General features: G+C 42.7%; 2 protein-coding genes across 14 annotated transcripts in view; one reads left to right on the top strand and one right to left on the bottom strand.

The window, feature by feature from the left end:
- Positions 1–1,746: 1,746 nt before the first annotated feature.
- On the top strand, positions 1,747–17,259 carry PACRGL (parkin coregulated like). 8 transcript variants are annotated; one of them, XM_079768593.1, is made up of 11 exons: positions 1,747–2,210; positions 3,367–3,412; positions 4,236–4,302; positions 4,447–4,607; positions 6,652–6,719; positions 8,310–8,400; positions 9,492–9,626; positions 10,089–10,196; positions 12,738–12,818; positions 15,095–15,315; positions 15,925–17,259. In XM_079768593.1, the coding sequence occupies exons 3-10, from the start codon at positions 4,251–4,253 to the stop codon at positions 15,149–15,151; spliced, it is 753 nt and encodes a 250-aa protein (XP_079624719.1). In that variant the 5' UTR covers positions 1,747–2,210; positions 3,367–3,412; positions 4,236–4,250; the 3' UTR covers positions 15,152–15,315; positions 15,925–17,259. The 8 variants fall into 8 exon arrangements, with proteins under 8 accessions (XP_079624719.1, XP_079624722.1, XP_079624721.1 ...); XM_079768599.1 differs by having other exon boundaries at positions 2,195–2,214; XM_079768596.1 differs by lacking the exon at positions 3,367–3,412 and having other exon boundaries at positions 1,747–2,057.
- Positions 17,260–17,891: 632 nt separating this feature from the next.
- KCNIP4 (potassium voltage-gated channel interacting protein 4) overlaps positions 17,892–20,031 on the bottom strand; it is a gene marked incomplete at both ends in the record, with an annotated part of 944,241 nt that continues 942,101 nt past the window's right edge. For all 6 annotated transcript variants that reach the window (XM_079777238.1, XM_079777236.1, XM_079777235.1 and 3 more), the window contains one exon: positions 17,892–17,939. In XM_079777238.1, the coding sequence (XP_079633364.1) occupies positions 17,892–17,939 (48 nt within the window). The remainder of the gene's footprint in view (positions 17,940–20,031) is intronic.

The raw sequence follows: 20,031 nt of genomic DNA, 5'->3' as shown, positions 1-20,031 counted from the left end.
AGTATATCCAATAAAGTATCCAACAGTATCACATGCTGTCCAGACAAAGTCACAATGCCAAGAACCCGTTTATTTATTTTTAAAATGAAGATAAGCTAGGTGCTGCTAAGGCTGACATGGGTGATGCTAGGAGTGAGGAAGAGAAAGTAGATATAATAAATATCGAAGAAGCTGGACAAGAGGATAATAAGGTGAAAGTAGCTAAAAATAGGATCGTTTATTCTTTTCTTTTGGTTTTTAAAAAGCATTGTTAAGTTAAACATGCATTGTGCTAAATATTGGGGATAGAAAAGTGAAGGAAACAATTTCTGTCTGGTGGGGAAGATAGGTAATACATTATAATGAATTTTAAAAGTTAAGATAGCCCAGCAGGAGTGGCTCAGTGGTTTAGTGTCAACCTATGAACCAGGAGGTCACCGTCCCATTCCACGTCAGGGCACATGTCCTGGTTGCGGGCTCCATCAGTGGGGTGCCTGCAGGATGCAGCCAATCAATGATTCTCTCTCATCATTGATGTTTCTCTCTCTCTCTCTCTCTCTCTCTCTCTCTCTCTCTCTCCCTCCCTCCCTCCCTCCCTCTCTCTCCCTCTCCCCTTCCTCTCTGAAACCAATATATATATAACTTGTCACAGATAGATTTGTTGCAAGGTTCGCAGAACATTAGAGAAAATATAGAATCCTTTCATTTATTAAAGAGCATTTCTTGAGTCCTCACTACATTGTGCGAGAAGCATTCTAGTGAAGGTGCTTCTGGGGTAGAAATCCAGGTAGCAAGGATGGAGCTACCCGGGTGTTCAGAAAACGCCAGTTGTATAGTTAGCTGTTACCTGAGCAAAAAATTAAGGTTGGCTACAGCAGAGGACTCTAGAAAGAAATGCAGTGGACAGGTCAGGAAGGGCGTGGGCTCTTTACTATGACTCCCCCAATTGCTTTTGGTGGAATCGCAAGGGGAATGCAGCGTCAATTTTATTAAAATTATCTGTAGTACAAAACCACACGCTTTTCATTATTAAAATACTAGTAGCCCTGCACACGAATCCGTGCGCCAGTAGCTTGCTGCTGCCCTTCAGTAGCCCTCCAGGAGCTCTTCTCCCTCTGCCCCGCCCTCCTGTAGCCCCCCAGCAAGTCCCCTCGTCCCCCTTCCACCCCCCCCCCCCACCTCCATAGCTTGCTGCCCTGCACCCTCCTGTAGCTCTCCCCTGCCAGCTCGTAGCTCTCTGCCCCACCCTCCTGCTGATCCCTGATCCTGTCCTAACGCTTCACGGCGTAGGGACCATTTGCATAGTACATCTTTATTCTGCAGGATGGATGCATTGTGCAGTTGATGCAACAGCATATTAATTAGTAAGATACGACGAAACGGAATCCCACAGCTGGGCAGGGAGACGGCGTGGGCTTTCTCCCCAGAAGACGCTGGAGTTCATGGTCCTGGGCTCTCAGACGACCTAGGTCAAGGCACCTGGAGAACACGGACCATTTAAAGCTGCCAGAGGAGTGTGAGAGGTAAGTTCACGGACTGGGGGGAGGCTGCAATGCAGGGATCCGGGAGCCTGTGCTCGGTTCCGCTCCGGATCCCCCAAACACCCCCCAGCTGGCGCCTTGTCGGTCCACAGGCAGCGAGCGCCTCAAGCTCAGGAACTGCCCTTTCCACTTCCGGCGCCTAGCTGCCAGGCCGACCCTCTTCCGCCCGCGCGTCCGCGGCCTCCCTGCTATTGGCTGAGAGGGCGGAACGTGCGTCTGACGTCAATGCGCGGCGCCGCCGGACCCGGAGACCCCCCCCTCGAAGCCTCGTTTTCCGCACGCTCGGGCAGCGGGCCGCGGAAACCGTGGCTGTTGGCCGAGCGGGCGCGGGTCCAAAGCCCCAGCCGGGGCGGCGGCGGGTGTGCGGGTCGCAGCGGGAGAGACGTGCGGTAGGAACGAGTCCCCGGAGCCCGCGACGCCGCCCGTGCTCTCCGGGCCTAACCGGCTTCCTCGCTGGCCTGTTGCTAGGGCCGCCGGGCCGCGTTGCGAAGGACCCTGGCGACGCTGTGAGCCTGGAGCGCGCCCTGACTCTTCCGGGTCGGACTTTAGCCCGTAATAGCCTGCGTTCGTCTTACTGGAACGCTGCCTTGCCCTTCACCCCCCTTTCAAAAAATCTGTTTCTCTCCCCTCTTCTCCCCAACACACGTCTTCATTTTCCAACTGGGACGACACCCTGGCCCTGAATTGGTCGTAGGTATTAATAGATGTGTGGTATTGGAGGAGGAGAGGCTAAGAAATTGGGGGAAAGCGAATTTTAAGACCCTTAATACTGGCTCATTAGTTTACCTTGTGGTAAAAGGGGGTCGAGAAAGATGGAGATTGGGCTCTGTCGCTGTAGCGTGGAATTTAAGGAACCTCAGAGGTGGAACATGGCATCTTCTTTAGTTGGGGTGCCTATTACACTTTTGGGACTTTCTAAACATGAGGGAATAGGAAATAATGTGGCGTCTGCCCCTGAGAATTCAGCAAGCAGTTTCGTGCAGTGGTCTCAAAGCGGGGTGTCGAAGAAAGTGCATGTAGGGAAAGAGATAGGATTTATGAGCTGTCCCTAAACAATGGGGGGAAAGGTATGCTTTCCTTGCGTTGACACAGATGCCTGCAGCCTCTGGAAATCACCTGCAGCAGCTAAGGAAACCTAAGGGAAAAGTGAGGGTCCTACAGTGGAGCCCTAATTCTTTGATATTGTGACATAGTTTAGGTGTTCTGGTGAAGTGGATTTGTGGATTCTAGAATCTATTTAGAATCTTTATATTGTTTTATAAAAGAAAGAAGATCTTGCCCAGCCGGGTGTAGCTCAGCGCTTGAGCGTCGACCCAGGAATCAAGAGGTCACCCGTTCGATTCCTGGTCAGGGCATATGCCCAGGTTGCGGGCTCAATCCCCATTTGGGGGGGCGGGGGGAGCATGCAGGAGGCAGCTAATCAATGATTCTCTCTCATCATTGATGTTTCTACCCCTCCCTCTCCCTGTCTGAAATCAATAAAAATATATTTAAGAAAAAGAATGAAGATCTTGTACCATTTATAAAACAAAGCAATTATTTTTCACTTCCTTCCAATATTACTCCTTTACACCGCCCTCTTCATATTATTTAATGAAAAAGCACTCAAAAGGGTGGTTGAGCATAAGATGAATTAAGCATAATTGGAGAGTCATGCAAGGAAGGAGAGTAATCAAGTAGAAATAGGAAGGATCTTGAGATTCAAGCTGGGCCTAGAAATACTAGCAGGCAGTTGGGTATGAGTCGGTGTGTGTGGTGGAGGATTCCTTTGTAGAGATTTAAATTTAGAAATCATTTGATGAATCGGGAAATCATGGGCTATGAACTAGACATCTTTCATTAACAGAAAAGAAGGAAATACAGAAGAGAGAGAGGTGAACCACCCTTCGCTGGTGAGCAACTTGATATCTGATCATGTTTATTCAACAACAGCCTTGATCAGCTTGATTTGATTTTCCCTTTTAGGAGATTAGGAAACCAAGCTTAGGGAGGTTAAATACTCTGCCTGAATTCATAAACCTCATAATCGGTAGAGATGAGATGCAAACCGAGATCTGAGCCCAGAACTCTACCTCATTACACCATGTTGAACACATCTGTAGGGCTGAGTGTAGGAAGCAAAGGAAAACGAAGCAGCAACCATCTGAATTTTTCTGCCTGAAGGACCAGAAAACTGGTGGTACCTTGAATTAACAAGGGATTCATAGTTAAATGTGTGTGGTAACCTCTGGTTTGGTTATGTTCAGCATAAGGAGCTTGTGGTGCATTGAGTAGGAGAGTTCATTACGTCATTGGGAAAGTAGGACTTGATGTGCAGGTGTTGATATTTGGAACTTTGGAAATTTAGGAGCCAGAGAAGATGGAGACAGAGGGGATGTGCCAACCACTCCTTTCAAAAATCTAGCCCATGTTTTCTACATATAACTAGAAGATTGTGACTGAGTATCTAACAATGTATTCTGATAATTTGAATGAAAAAAACATGTTTGCTTTTATACATTATGTTTTATAGCTTGTTTTTAATTTGCTGTTATTGATATTATTGAAATTTATATAATATTTTTCTCATTAGTCTTTCCAGGCATTTTGCTCCTTACCATAACTTTTCTGTATGTCTTTTACTGTATTTTCTACTCTATTCTGCTTTAGTCTGTATATTGTGAGTGAATTTCCCTCCTTAAAAATTTGTGACATCAAGTTTCCTGTAACTTGCAGGAGTGACGGGAAGCAATGCAGAAATCAGAGTGCCATGGAGACACACAGTTGAGAAACAGAGTGACAGGTACCCAGCTTGGCTTTTTAAAGGAAGAGGTGAACTTTATATTAATTAATGACACATTCTGTTACACACAGGAATGTGGGGTGACCTTTACAGTTTTCACCTTTTGTTGTTGTTGTTGGTTTTCTGTTTTTTGTTTTTCTCTAGGTAATGATGATCAAAGGACATCCTCAAATCCACAGAGAAAGCCTAGGACTACAGTTCAACAAAGCAAATCTTCATCCTCATCGTCAGCCAGTTCTCCAGATGCTTCAATAAAAGTCCATCCTCGACCAAGTGATAAACTTAACCCTAAAACGATTAACCCAGTAAGTACAAAAGAAATTTCTGACTCAGTAAGTTTTTCTAAGTAGTATGTACTTAGCACACTATTGAACCATTTGAATTCTGTCTTAAGTCTCTTTTGTTAGTTTTGAGGAAGTGCTGAAGGAAGGGCATATGATAATGATGGTGAAGAATGGAGAGGATGTGGGAGTGGAGGTGAGAAGGTGTAAAGTTGTTATTAACCAGTTTTGGTCTCTTCTGTCATTCGTGGATGATTTTTTAGAATATAAACTAAATTGCTTTATTTTTCATTTGCTATGGTTATTTGACTTCCTAATGCCAATGAATAAACTTGTACTTAATTGCCACAGGATGAATTATATGCTTCCATAGTTGTGTAAAGGTCTCTAACCATTTTTCTGTGGTCTGTAAATTTGCTCCAGCAGAAATCCTAACTATAATACTAGCCTCCTTTTGCCTTTTCACAGCAATTTAACAAACATGAGATTTAGGCACATAAAAGTACATAATTGTGTATAGATTAATGAATTATCCAAAAATGAACACACCTGTGCAGCACCCCCAGGTGTTTGGCCCAACCTTGCATAGGGTACTCTGATGTGGTTTCAGCCCTTGAAAGGGATTATGAGGATAGCTGATACTCTGATTTTGACAGCAGGTAAAACATAGCAAATACCTAAGCAAGGATATAATGGAAGTATGCAAGGGCACAGGACATTATCTGACTTAGAAAAGAAAAACAAAAAATAGTTCGAGTATCTGTCTTCCTTTGCTTCTTTCTATAGCCTATACAGTGGCCCGGAAATTGAAACCCTGAAGAATTCTCTGATATCTTCTTGCTGTTGCTTCCTTTCCCCCATATTTAATTGAGGGAATTTGCAGCCCTAATTTGTCTTAATTTTTTTCCCAATGTAAGCAACATTTTTCCAGTTAATTTCCTTATCTGATATGATTCTTACTTGAAAACAATCTTTAAAACATATTTCTCTTAGCAGGAATTGTAACTTGATGAATGAAATATTATTATTGCTGTGAATTACTATACAGAATTACTACTATGGATTGAGCTTTGCAAATGAATCTTTTATTGTGACATTTTATTTTAATGAAATTTCATATATGTATTTTTACTGAAAACATGTTTTACTAGAGGGAAAAGGACTAATTCTAAACTTAAGCTTGTATATTTCTGAATTACTGCATATTATTAAAAATGTTTGTAGCTATTTATCTGTAATAAGTTTCTATTTTGTAATTTAAACAACTGTTTCTTTTGATTATAATGAAAGTACCGTATTGTAAAATATTTACTTTTGGTGCCTTTAAGTCTCTGATCAATTATATTGAAACTATGTTTGCTGTGATTGTTTAACTGTTATGAATGATCATCGCTTAAATTGCCTTTGCCAGTAGGTCCAGAATTAACCTATTCTTAAGATAATAATGTAGCAAAACTAAAAGTAATGAAGTTATATATCTAAGCATACATATCTGGTCCTATGTTTGTGAGAGTTTCGCTCAGTCTCCAGCTCTCACTCCTGTCCAATGGAAGCCTTTAATTTTTATGGATACATAAAGCCTGTTTGGGAAATGACAAGTTCTCTGACCATCCAGACCATGTATAATTAGCTGGAGGACAAGTAGGAAATGTGCTGAGGACTAAAAACAAATATACTTTCCCTCACTTAACACCTTCTCCATCTGCTTCTCATTTTAGACAGTTACAGTAGGGAGGGGATGGAAAGATGTTATCTTATTATATTTATGATATTTATATTTGTCTATGTTTTATTTATTATATGTATGGTTTCAGGAATCTTCATGCCTTCTGAAACAAGTTAGGGGTGAAAGAAAATACAGAAAGTGTGTTTGTGTGTTCAGTCCTGAGAACTGATAAATTTTCTCAGTTGTGCTGAGTAGAATGATGCACTGGAAAGTTGGAAGTGGCTTGAAAGTCAGGGTGTTCGTTTGCCTCTGACCTGAGCAGGATTAAAATTGATTAGATATCACAAAGTGGAGGTGATCATAATGTAATATTTACTGTGTTTGTGTCACATTTTATTTCAGTTTGGTGAACAGTCACGAGCCCCTTCTGCATTTGCAGCTGTTTATTCTAAAGGTGGTATTCCTTGCAGGTAAAATCAATACAGGTTATAACTCACCATGTTATTCCAAATAATTGAGTAAGATCAATACGGTATTCAGTTTAAATTTATTGCAAGTTTTATTTACAAGGGAGGTTGAACTAAAGGTGACTTATACTTTGGGGCTGTTGGATTGGTATCCTGGGACATTGTTGAAGAAAATAATTTTAATTCCAAAATAGAATTACCCATAGATATAATAGGTTTGAAGTCATGGTTTCCTACATATTATAAAATAATACTAATATGATTATATTCCAAAAAGAGTATGTATGTGTTAGATAATCACTGCTTATTATATAACTACTAGAGGCCCAGTGCATTAATTCTTGCATGGGTGGGGTTGGGCTGGGCTGGTCGGGGGAAGGGGACTCGGGAGGTCGGCCGGCCCTACCTCCCTGGTCGAACTCCCGGTGGAGGGGGAAATTTGCATATTAGGTTTATATATATACTAGAGGCCCGGTCCATGAAATTCGTGCACGGGGGTGTCTGTCCCTTAGCCCAGCCTGCACCCTCTCCAATCTGGGACCCCTTAATCGGGCCTAAACGGGCAGTCGGACTGCTGGCTCCCAACTGCTCGCCTGCCTGCCTTCCTGATTGCCCCTAACCACTTCTGCCTGCCAGCCTGATCACCCCTTAACGACTCCCATGCCAGCCTGATTGATGCCTAACTGCTCCCCTGCCAGCCTGATTGCCCCTAACTGCCCTCCCCTGCAGGCCTGGTCACCCCTAACTGCCCTCCCCTGCAGGCCTGGTCACCCCTAACTGCCCTCCCCTGCAGGACTGATCCCCCCCAAGTGCTCTCCCCTGCATGCCTGGGTCCCCCCCAACTGCTCTTCCCTGCAGGCCCGGTTGCTCCCAACTTCCCTCTTCTGCCGGCCTGGTCACCACTAACTGCCCTCCCCTACAGGCTTGATCGCCCCCAACTGCCCTCCCTTGCAGGCCTGGTCCCTCCCAGCTGCCCTCCCCTGCTGGCCTGATCGCCCACAACTGCCCTCCCTTACAGGCCTGGTCCCTCCCAACTGCCCTCCCCTGCTGGCCATCTTGTTGCAGCCATCTTGTGTCCACGTGGGGGCAGCCAACTTGTGTGTTGGAGTGATGGTCAATTTGCATATTACTCTTTTATTAGTTAGGATAGAGGCCTGGTGAACGGGTGGGGGCTGGCTGGTTTGCCCTGAAGGGTGTCCTGGATTAGGGTGGGGGTTCCCTTGGGGCATGGGGTGGCCTGGGCAAGGGGCCTGTGGTGGTTTGCAGGTCGGCCACGTCCCCCAGCAACCCAAGTGGAGGCCCTGGTATCTAGGATTTATTTATCTTCTATAATTGAAACTTTGTAGCCTTGAGTGGAGGCCAGGGCTGGCCAGGGTGGGCGGGAAGCTTGGCTTCCTCCATTGCTGGGGAAACCCAAGCCTCCTGCTCGCTCTGTGGCTGCAGCCATCTTGGTTGGGTTAATTTGCATACTCGCTCCTGAGTGGCTGGTGGGTGTGGCTTGTGGGCATAATGGAGGTAGTCAATTTGCATGTTTCTCTTTTATTAGTGTAGATAAATAGTGTTCTTGTTACATTCACTGGTTTTATATTTTAGGTTGGTCCATGGTTCAGTAAAACACAGATTACAGTGGGACTCTCCTCCTGAAAATCTTTCCTTTGATCCTCTTCTTATTACTTTAGCTGAGGTAAATCAATACTCCATCTCCTGAGTGTTTATGGGGGAAAATCTCTTACAATTGCAATAAAAGTTATTTTATAACTCATCAGTAAATCTCATTTTTTTACTTTTGAAATCAGAGCCAAACAATAACTAAATATAATTGGCATATGATTATTTGAAACTAATCAGATTTATAAACATGAGATTAGTCTACAGGGATTTGTAGGTAAGTGGTTGAAATATTCATACTTAACTCCAAGTATATAAATACTTAGAATCATAACGTGGAGGAAGATTTTTGTTGAATTAGTCAAATTAGGAGAACATCATCGGTTTAAAAATAACTACATCAGATAACAATGAATAGTTGGTCTCTTGTACAACCAGTCCTATTTTACACTGTATTTCTTAGGAAACTCATATTAACTACTTAATGTTAGTTGTAGAATTCTCCAGGATTTTGCCTACTTGTACATCTTAAGTAACACATCATGGAGATGTTTTTATAGATTTTCTAAAAAAAACTTCAGATAGGTTCCTTTATATTATTTAACATTTGTGTCCGGAAAACAAATTGTAAAATCACGGTAAAGGGTCCACTAATTATGCATTCATAGAGTGGTGTTTATAAATACACATTGTAGACTAACTCATGCTTTCAGGCAGTGTTTAGCAGTTTGTACAAAATGCCTTTAGAATCCTAGTCAGTTTTTCTCTTCCCTTTTTATTTATTTTTGTTTACATTTCCTCTCCCTCCCTGGCCCTTTTCTCTCTTTTCTCCCTGCCTTTCTTTCCTTTTTTAAAATTCCCTATATATATTTTTTGCCTCTTTTTTTCCCTTATTTTTCTTTTTTTCATTTTTTCTTATTGTTTTTCTTTTTCCCCCTTCCTCCCTCCCTTTCTTCTTTCCTGTAGATAAAGATCCTTTCTGTCTTATATATGTCTTTTATTCCACAATTTATCTGTTTAATTAAAAATACAATTACTGAAATTCTATATCATGATTAGGAAAACAATAATAATAAACTTGATTTTCATTTACATGAGTAAGGATTCAGTTTTTCTTATTAGCATAAATCATGTGGGTTTTTTGTTTGTTTGTTTTGTCTTTGGCAGGGTCTGAGAGAGACTAAACATCCATACACCTTTGTTTCAAAGGAGGGTTTTAGAGAATTACTCTTGGTCCGCGATGCTCCTGAAAAAGCTGTGCCTTTGCTTCCTAGACTGAGTCCTGTGCTAAAGGCGGCTCTGGTATGTGCTTTATAATTTGGACTTTCTCTGGTCCATTTAAGATATTTTATGTCTTCCAAATTATATGCAAATTAGCTTCTTACCTGTGATTTTGATGTGTATGCAGAATTAGGTCACTGTTCTTCAGGGACAGATGATTACTTACTTGCAAACACTGTTAAGAGGATGTACTAAAAGTAAAATGGGGCATTTTGAGTAATTAGAGACAGTAATGAACCTCAAAGCAGTCTTTCTGCAGGCTGCGATATATCTTAGTTAATGTTTCAGGCAAGCTGAAAATTTGTGTATTGCTTCTACAAGTCCTGCATTAAAGGCTATTTTTAAAATTCTGGGTTTGGTTGATTATCTTCTAATGCGAATATTCCCTCTCTTGTTTCTCCCCCGGCTTCTCCTTTCTCCTGATGTCTCCTTCCTTTTTCTCTTCTTTCCCTTTCTATCCCTATACTCCTGAACACTCCACAGGCCCATTCGGATGATGAAGTGTTTGAAAGAGGATTGAATGCTCTGGTGCAGTTGAGTGTCGTCGTGGGTCCTTCTCTAAATGACCACCTGAAACATCTGCTTACCAGTGTGAGTACTGAAAAGATTAGAGGGCAGCTGTGAATGTGTATCGTCCACTGTCTGTATCTCTTCATAATGTAATGGCATCAAATGATTCAAAACCTCAGAAAAAGAAAACCAAAAAACTCATCATCCTAACCAAAATCATTGTAGTGGTGCATAAAACATTTTACTAAGGAGAGTGTACTCTTTAAACATTTTCAGTGGAAAGCACCTACATAAGCAGAATTTAGGGATGCAATGCACCCAAATTAATGAGCAATGTAATGGGATCATGCCCATGTTGATCAGCTATGAAGTATAAGCAGAGTTTATCCACCCTCTTGTGTAAAATACAGGTTTTTTAACTTTTTGTTTTGTAAGCATTTTGGTGAGTATAGCACTCAGGATGAGACATTTTCCTGTTGCATGTAGTTCAGTTCTTACCACAGTTATACACTGGGACACTGTGCCGTTCAGGAAGCCCCAGGACCACCCTTAGGTTGAACAGTTTACAGATAGGACTCATGTTGCTCAGAAAATCTGTTACTCACTGTTAGTTTATTACTGAGAGGACACAGATTGACATCAACAAAGGGAGGAGCCGTGAAGAGCAGTGTCCAGGCCAGGCCGGGTGGAGCTTCCTCTCAGTGAAGTCGTGCAGACAGTGCTGACTATTTCAGCAAGGGCGAGTGGCAGCGCGCATGCAGTATGCCAGTTGGGAAAGCTCCCCTGAGCCTTGGCATCCAGGGTTCTCTTGGGGGTCTGTCCACAGGCATGGTGGACTCCCTGCGTGGGTGACCTTAGTCTCCAGTCTCTCCCTAATTTAAGCTGACGCCCTGTGGCCTACAGTCCTCACCCAGATCACATTGCATGCACAGACTCTCTGATGTGATAGTCTGTGCCTATGTCTTACCTGGCAGGACATTCCAAGGGCTTAGGGGTTACCATTCAGGAGCCAGGGCAAGGCCAAACCTTTCCTTAGGCAGGCAGTCCGTCACTGCATGCACTGATACAGAGATTCGAGTCCTGTCCGGGCTAACCCACAGCTAGGATGTCTGCGTGCATCTCTCTAGTTCAGAGCTGAGGCGTGCGTGTGGATTATGTTCCATTGTTTTTCCTTGGACCCACCTACCTGGGAGATCCTAGAATTCAGGTAAATTCAATACAGGTTATAACTCACTATGTTACTCAAAATAATTGACTAAAATCAATACAGTATTCAGTTGAAATGTATTGAAAATTTTATTTACTGGGGAGGTTGAAATAAAGGGTTCAGGCTCTGCATGAGTACTGCAGGCATTGTGGGGAGCACAGTTACAGGTTTGCATTGTGTGATTTCCCTCTTTGCTCTGTGATTCTCTCTCACTTGGACTCTCTCCTGTAGTCATTCCCACCTGCAGTCAGAGGCCCATTCTGGACACACCTAGGGACACATGCTCTTGTGGTTTCTAGTCTGACTGCCCTCTCATTGTTACACAGTTACTCATGTAGATGCTCTCTTTGTTGTTTCTTCCCATTTTTACTATTGGAAGCACATGTGTTTAGAGGCTTAGCTTTCCATCATAGTTCTCCAAATGCTCTTGCAAATTACCAAATGGAAAAATACGCAATTTCATAGAAAACTTACTCTGGATACCACATTGTAGCATATTTTGTAGTATTGATATTATTTGAAATAATTAAATGAATTGATTTATTGCCCCAGCAAATAGAGTGGCATCTATTTCAATGATATTTCCTGAAAGAAGCCTAAAACAAGTGGTGTTTGTATTGTTTGTACTTATTATACAACTAGAGGCCCGGTGCATGAAATTCATGCATGGTGGTGGGGAGGGGTGTCCCTCAGCCCGGCCTGCACCCTCTCCAATCTGGGACCCCTCGGGGGATGTCCGACTGCTGATTTAGGCCCGATCCCCTAAATCGGCAGTCGGACATCCCTCTTACAATCCGGGACCACTGGCTCCTAACCACTCGCCTGCCTGCCTGATCGCCCCTAACCACTCTGCCTGCTGGCCTTCTCGCTCCCAACTGCCCCCCCTTGCCAGCCTGATCTCCCCCAACTGTACCCCCCACCGGCCTGATCGCCCCCACCTGCCGCCCCCGCCAGCCTGCTCGCCCCCAACTGCCCCCCCTGCTGGCCTGCTCACCCCCAACTGCCCGTCCCCCCCGCCAGCCTGATCGCCCCCACCTGCTGCCCCCGCCAGCCTGCTCGCCCCCAACTGCCCCCCCTGCTGGCCTGCTCACCCCCAACTGCCCGCCCCCCCCGCCAGCCTGATCTCCCCCAACTGCCCCCCTCCCCCCACCAGCCTGATCACCCCCAACTGCCCTCCCATCCTGGCCTGATCGCCCCTGACCACCTCTGCCTTGGCCCCGCCACCATGGCTTTGTCCGGAAGGTCTCCTGGAAGGTCTCCCGGTCTAATTAGCATATTATCCTTTTATTAGTATAGATAAAGACTCAGTGACATTATTTCTAGTTGGCATACTATTTAGTGAAGCTTTACTTATGCTTAAGGTGAATATTACTACCTTTTAAAATCATTTCATTCCCCCAATCTTATTTTTAAAGCTATTCAAGAGACTAAGGGACAAGAGGTTCAAAGAGCCGATCACGAATGCATTGCAGAAGCTCGAGCAGCATGGTGGAAGTGTAAGTAGGACAGTCTTCCCTCAGTCCTGATTGTGTTCTTACCTTTAGTCATATTGCAAATTGGACTGTATAATGTATTACCTCTTCATTGGCAAGTAACCATGAGGAGCTGATAGTACTATCCATGTGAGGGCCCTGAGTTTCTGTCTTCCTGGGTCACAGGTTTCTGAGCACTAGGATTCCGCCCCGGGTTGTCTGAACACAGGGCCTGTATGCCTCCGCTGTGCTTACTGTGTGGCATTTGTGTGGGGCAGCTTTACAGCTTGTTTTCTTTATTTGGGGTGTTTTTGCTTTGACCATTTGAAAGTTGGATTAATGGAGAGAGCTCATTGAAGAAAGAGTACTTTTCCTTTCATTTGCCATCTTTTCTGTCTAAAAAAATTATAATTTGCCCATAAGCAAAGATTGAAATGAGATTTTCAGATTGCTCTGATATTATGTCTGCAAGCGCACGCTTGCTGGAACATGAGCACGTGTGTGCACAGCACACAGGGCTGACTTGGTTAATTATTTTAACTGGCAAGAAGGTGCGGAAATGTAGGGGATTTCATTATCTGTGTGCTATCAAATAACTAGTTTGAGTTTTCATCTTTTGAAAGAAGTGTTCAGATAATCTAGTCTTGGAAATATTTCCATAAAGCAGTGTTCCCATTTGATTTGGAGCTTACATTTAATCAGAGCTTAATGAATATAGTTGCATGTGATTATCTTAACATTGCACAACTTAGATTCATTCTAGGTATGTTCAAAAGAAATTATAAAGAAATTTGTCTGATCATATAGTTTAAAATGGCAGATGTTTTAGTTTAGCTTTGCCTAAATTACTCAATTTGACCAACTTCAGTGTCTTTTTAAATTGAAGATATTCTTTGCATGATGAATGCCTCAAATAAAGTTTGTGGGGAACACCTGGGGTGTAGTTGACCAATCCGGGTCTCAGAGATAGCTAGCAAGGGAGTAACTATTTTGCTACTCAGTCTCATTGTTTTGAATCATGCTAATACAGAATAAACAAAGATTTTGAAGTCATAATATCTTACATAATATTTTAACAGTAATTGATGTACTTGCAATGTCCTTTTACAATTCCATCAATTATTACATAGCATATGATCACATATCAAAGAGTGTCCCTGGACTTGATGACTGTTGTACTTGCTTCGGATACTTTGTAGTTCTTCATGAAAGTAATGAATGCTCTTCTTTCCCTTCTAAAACGTAAAGGTTTATTTTTCTTCCTCTTTATTTAAATATTTAGAGATGAGTCTTTAAAAAAGAATTTTCTCAGTATGGTAGTTTCTCACTTCTTAGAGCCTGCAAATATCACAATAATGGAAAGACTCAACTTCGGGGGGGGGGGGAAATAACAGCTACAGGTAGTCACAGTGTCATTTTCTTATAACTAATCCATTTACAACCCACCTTAAATGGAGATTGGTTCATTCTGAGCTTGATTTGTGTTTTTTTCTAGTTGATATGCACATTTGTCTTAGGTACATACTTCACACACACATCTATCTTTATTGAATACTAGTAGCCCATTTGCAGGAAAAATCCTCATTGCGGCCACCGCGCCTGCACCCACGCACCGCTGCCACCCGCCCCACTCCGCCCTGCCCCGCCCCGCCCGGGCTTTCCCTCTGGCAGCCATCTTGTTTTCCGCTTTTCCTCCATCTTCCTTCTAAGTTGTCTTCAGTCTTCATTCCTCCCTCCCTCAGCGTATGTAAATTAACCGCCATCTTTGTTGGGTAATTTGCATACTTGCCCTGATTGGCTGGTAGGCGTGGCTTTGGATGGTGGGTGTGGCTTGGGCGTAGCAAAGGTACGGTCAATTTGCATATTACTATTTTATTAGGTAGGCTGTGGGAACATATAACATGCCGGGTATTTTATTGAGTACTTTTTAGACATTAAAATCATTTAATCCTTACTACACCCCTCAGAGGAAGGTTTGGCTGTTATCCCCCTCAAAAGATCTAGAATCTGAGGCACAGAGATATAACTACCCCGGATTTGACAGGAAGTGATTGAATTCATGCTGGTGGTCTGATTCCTAACTACTATGGTTACATATTTTTTAAAAACAGTAAGAGATAACCTACAGTTTATTTAACTCAGAAAAAAAGTTTCACTTCTCATTTCATCATCCTATTCTTATCCCGTTTTGTTTGAGTTTTGGATACTTTTTGAGGCATGCTTTTGGAAATGTAATACTATTAGGGGGAGCCTACATGATACTAACGGGGCTTTTTTTTTTTTTTTTTTTCTGTTGACAGGGAAGCCTTATCATCATCAAAGCTAAAATTCCAACATACTGCTCCATATGTTGTTGAAGAAGAGAGCAACAGATCTTACTGCCTGGTGACAGGTGTTACACGCTGGCCGTGGGTACCTGTGGGGCCGTCTCAGTTCACTGCAGGCTCTTCTTTTGTAAATCACAGCCACCATTCATCATTTACTAGTTTCAGATGAATATGCACAATTCCACTGAATCACAGTAAGTTATTCCACAACAAAAAAGTATGTTTAATAATGGAAAGGGATTTAAAAGGTTCTATAATAGGACAGTTTTGTGGGGTTTATTTTTCATATTTGTATGGTTTGTGTCAACAACCATTATTGGGTTTATGGTATGAGCATTTGTATTTATTTTCTAGTGCCTTTTGTTTATAACAGCCCTTTTGCAATCAGTTTGTACCTATATATTTACTTCTAGACATTTTACCATTTCTGGATTTAATATTTATCAAGGCTATGGAAATTTAAAATAGTGGACATTTGTGAATTCACTATTAATTATTGTTTGTAAATATGTCTTTTATAATGTAGAATGCTTAGGAAAATTTCTTTCCAGAGTATTCTGGTTTAACAATTTTTTTTAATGTGTAAATTCTCTTACAAGTATGTTGTTTATTACAACTCATGAAAACTACCTAAACTTTAGGTGTCAATTGTATTTAAGCAAATGTTATTTTTGTATTTCATAGTCTGAATTCAGTACATGAAGAGATTCAGAAAGTAAAATGTTCAATTTATGTAGTCAGTGATTTTGTTGTGCTTGCTTATGTTGAATTAATTGAATTTAAAAGGCTTTTGAAATTTACAGGCGTCGTCCTGGGTGTTGATGTGGTAGAAGCTGACTCTGGATCATCTACGAGAGGAAGGAGTAGAAGAGAAATAGATCACGAGAGGAAGACCTTCCACCTCCAGGGCAAGAAGGGAGCCCGTAGAAAGGGGTCGTCGCACCAAATCCAAGGGACATGAGGGGTCACTCTTACATAGGGGCGGCGGCGAATCATATTCCAGAAGCATCAGAGGAAACCAATACCTGGAGTGACCTCTTTGCGTCTCACTTTAGTCTCCAGCTGTAACTGAAAAGGATGCAAATAATTTCTGAAGCATCATAGTTGCAGAAGTGCTCATCTTACTTCAGATCTTCCTGGGTCCCTGCCTGGTACACTCTTCCCTCAGGTCTCACTTGTCACATTCTCAGGTCATATTAGCTACAACATCTGCCTGCCCTGGTCTCTCTAACTCTCCCTCATTGCACTCAGCGCCACCCAAGCTAAAGATACCTGCAATCTAGAAAATACCATAAGCAAAAATATTGTTACTCTAGTAATTATAAAATTTGTTGGAATAAAGACCTTTGAGATACCGTAGAGTTATAAACATTTTATTTGCTTTATTTTTTCTTTTTGAAATACAAAATGTGCACATTGAGTTTACACAAACACGCGATGGCGAGTTTCAGTGTACATGTATTGTACTACTCTTAATTCTACACTGGTGATAGCAGGGCAGCTTTCCACATCCTATCTCTACACCAGAATAGATACCTGATTTATTGTTGCAAAGACAGTTGCAAGTTTCCTCCTACAGTAACCTCTTGGTCTTTGTGATATTTCTGCAAAACAGGGAAGGTGTGTATATCTTAATCATGTTATGGCAACTTTACAATTTTGGTTTGAGAGTGTTAAAAAGAATCTGAATTATTGGAGTTGTATGAGAAGCTAAATCATAACACCTTCCAGATGAGTTGCTTAGCACTTGATATTCATTTTCAACTTAAATTTTGGAATTGGAGTTCTGGCTATAATGGAATCACTGGTGCTTTCAAAGTGACTTCTGCTTGCTGTTTCTTCCTAGCACGCGTTGGAGTAGTCAGGTTTCTTTGCCCTGATGGCATGTGACATAAAGGTGCCATGAGGGAGTCCAGGGAGGAGATGCAATAGGCTTTTAGTGCTATTAAAATTACTCCTCATTAAGCATTACCGGGGACTGGAGGACAGATGTTCTGACCCTTCGCATGTACCTATAAACACCCTCACTGTGTCTCCCACCTTCTTGGGCTTTCACTTAGTGACAATAGAATAAACAGTCAACCTGTCAAATTGAACAAACCCAAAATTATAAACATCATATGGGCCTTGTCTTAATATGTATTTATGAAAAATTAAGAAATGCTTATTAAATAAGCTATTAGGCATATGTGGACATCTGGTGATCAACTAATTTGTTTCATATTATTTAGAAAATCGCCAGATAAATGAATGTCTTTAACAGAAGGCAGCCAATTCATAGGAACTGAGACTGTTGCTTTCTTAGTGTGGTAGTCTTGTTCACTTAAGTACATAGTGGAATTACAGCACACAAACATGAAAATTATTATCTGTAAATTAAATGCAGATGCCAACATTTTAGAAAACCATTTAAAATCCTGGGGTTGAATACATACAAAGGAGTAGCAGAAAACATTTTAAAGTCACTGATAATGTGAAAGCCTCAATAATCTCATGGCTAAAGTATCAGTAAAACTATATGCCAGATTCTATTACTTTTGAATATCCACAGGGTGTGAAATGACTTAGACCATCCCATGAAATTTGCATTATGAAAAGGATGCAAATTGAAAAGTGGAGAACTCAAATCTTTTGGGGACTGCTTCATATGAAAACAAAGCTGGTTTGCATAATATGCCTCAGTGTCAAGCTGAGCAGTCTATGCTAAAAGTGGCAGCTCCCACTTGTGTGGTAGGATCATTCACATTTGTCTGAGGATGTATTTGACAAGTTAAATCACATTTTCAAAGAGCTGCATGGAGCGCATTATGTTTTCATCCTGTAAGGGAGAAACAGCGGGATTAAATTCAGCATATTTGCAAGGCAAGTACAGCAAACCCTCGACATCACCGATAGCTCCTGTGACAAAGTGAAATGATGTACAGGAAACCAATTCTACCATGAGCTAATTGATATAAACGAGTTAAGTCCCTATGGCATATCAACATTATAACAAAATGAATGAACATGAACAACACTGTCTGAAATTATGTTATTTGAGGACCTGCTGCACACCATTTTCCCTCTAAGTACTGCCGTTTTCCAACTATCTGTGCTCCATATAGAAAACTGGAGAGCCCATTTTAGGTTTTGTTGAGTCTACCAGACTAAATAGTTCATTTAAATCACACTTGGTGTTGCCCTTGCCAGTTTGGCTCAGTGGGTAGAGTGTCAGCCTGCAGACGGAAGGGTCTTGGGTTCAAGTCCCGTCAAGGGCATGTACCTGGGTTGCAGGCTTCTGGCCCTGGTCAGGAGCATGTGGGAGGCAACCAACCAATGTGTCTCTCTCACATTGGTGTTTCTCTCTGTTTCTCCCTCTTCCTTCCACTCTCTAAAAAATCAATGGAAAAAATATCCTCGGGTGAGGATTAAATCACACTTGGTATTCATAGAGGATATTTCTCAAATCAGATGCCAGAATGAAGAGTCAGGGGGGTAAAAAAAAAAAGTAAAGAAATGCAAATTTTGTCATTCCAGGTGGATCACAGACTTCAACATATAGAAGGAAACAGGGTTTGTGTGAGTTAAGAGCCAACTTCGTGAGGACTGAAGGTTGAAGCTTTGGGATGTGTTTACACCTGTTTCTGGATGTGTTAGAGCTAATTCTGTGTGGCCTTTAGGAGCCTTTAAAAATGAATGGCCTTGCCCTGGCTGGTGTGGCTCAGTTGCTGGTTTGATTCCCAGTCAAGGGCACATACCTAGTTGTTAGGGGCCATGTGGGAGGCAGTCTATTGATGTTTCTCTCTATCCCTCTCTTCCTTCTCTAAAAAATCAACCAACTGGAGAAACCAAAATGGCGGCATAAGGTATACACCTGTATGTGCTGCCTCTCACAACCACACCAAAACTACAACTAAAAGACAGAATGACTATCATCCAGAACACGGGAAAGCTGGCTGAGGAGAAGTTCTACAACTAGAAGGAAAGAAAAAATTGCATAGAGACTGGGTAGGACCTGCAGAGGCGCGGAAAAGCAGAGGTACGAAGGCGTGCGAATCGGGCTGGCGACTGGGTGAGCTGTTTTTTTTCAATCAGGAAGGAGATACAAGCTCCCTACTGCTCTGAACTCCAGTTTCCGGTGAGACTCTGGGGACCCAGACTCATACGGGGAGAAGCTGGACTGTCTGTCATCGGGTCAGAAAGTGAGGGTGGCTTTCTTGCAGAGGTGTGCGCAGGAATCATTGTTAACTGTGCTGGGGCGTGGGATGCGGGGACGCGGAAATGCGGAGATGCAGAGACAGCTGACTGGCAGCCATTGCTGTTTGCCACGCCCTAGTGATTCCCTGAGACCCTGCCCCACCCAACTTACAAACCCACCCAAACTGTGCGCAGCGGCTTTTGCATATGAATGGCCTACCCTTTTGCAGCTTAGCCTAACAAACTGCAGCTGGGTCAGACAACTCCAAAACTTCCAAACCCCAAACAAAGAGGAGAAAAAGAGGAGAGATCTGCAGATCTCGCTATAGCTCTAGCTGGGTGGCCTCAGGCAGTAGCTGACTTGCACCATCTTGGAGATCCAGGAGCTAGTGTAACTAGTGGTCAGTATGAGACGATACCAGATTTCAACTCCTCACATCCATAAGTGACTCACTCAAGAGGCAGACTCAGTGAGCACCAAAGCCCCACTGAAGCAAGTTCTGCCCCATAAGGGTATCTCCAGCACAGCAGTTCTTCCATTATAGACACAGCGGGTCCTCATAGCCAATTGGCCTGGAGGTCAATTCCTCCCAGTGTGCCAACAGCAATCAAGGCTTAACTACAACAAGACTGTGCACCCAGCCCACAAAAGGGTACACCAAGAGTGTCCACCTCAGGTGATTGGGGAGGCTGATCCACTGGGCCATATAGATCACCTACCACACAAAGTCACT

Source organism: Cnephaeus nilssonii, assembly GCF_951640355.1.
Source record: "Cnephaeus nilssonii genome assembly, chromosome: 1".
NCBI lineage: Eukaryota > Metazoa > Chordata > Mammalia > Chiroptera > Vespertilionidae > Cnephaeus > Cnephaeus nilssonii.
The sequence above is the reverse complement of the archived record's forward strand: the minus strand, read 5'-3'. Positions and strand labels throughout refer to the sequence as shown.

Coding starts and splice junctions, on each gene's coding strand:
- PACRGL (XM_079768596.1), top strand. CDS start 4,251: ATGCAGAAATCAGAGTGCCATGGAGACACACAGTTGAGAAACAGAGTG. Junction 4,608..6,651: donor ACCCTAAAACGATTAACCCA/GTAAGTACAAAA, acceptor ATTTTATTTCAG/TTTGGTGAACAGTCACGAGC. Junction 12,819..15,094: donor TCGAGCAGCATGGTGGAAGT/GTAAGTAGGACA, acceptor TTCTGTTGACAG/GGAAGCCTTATCATCATCAA.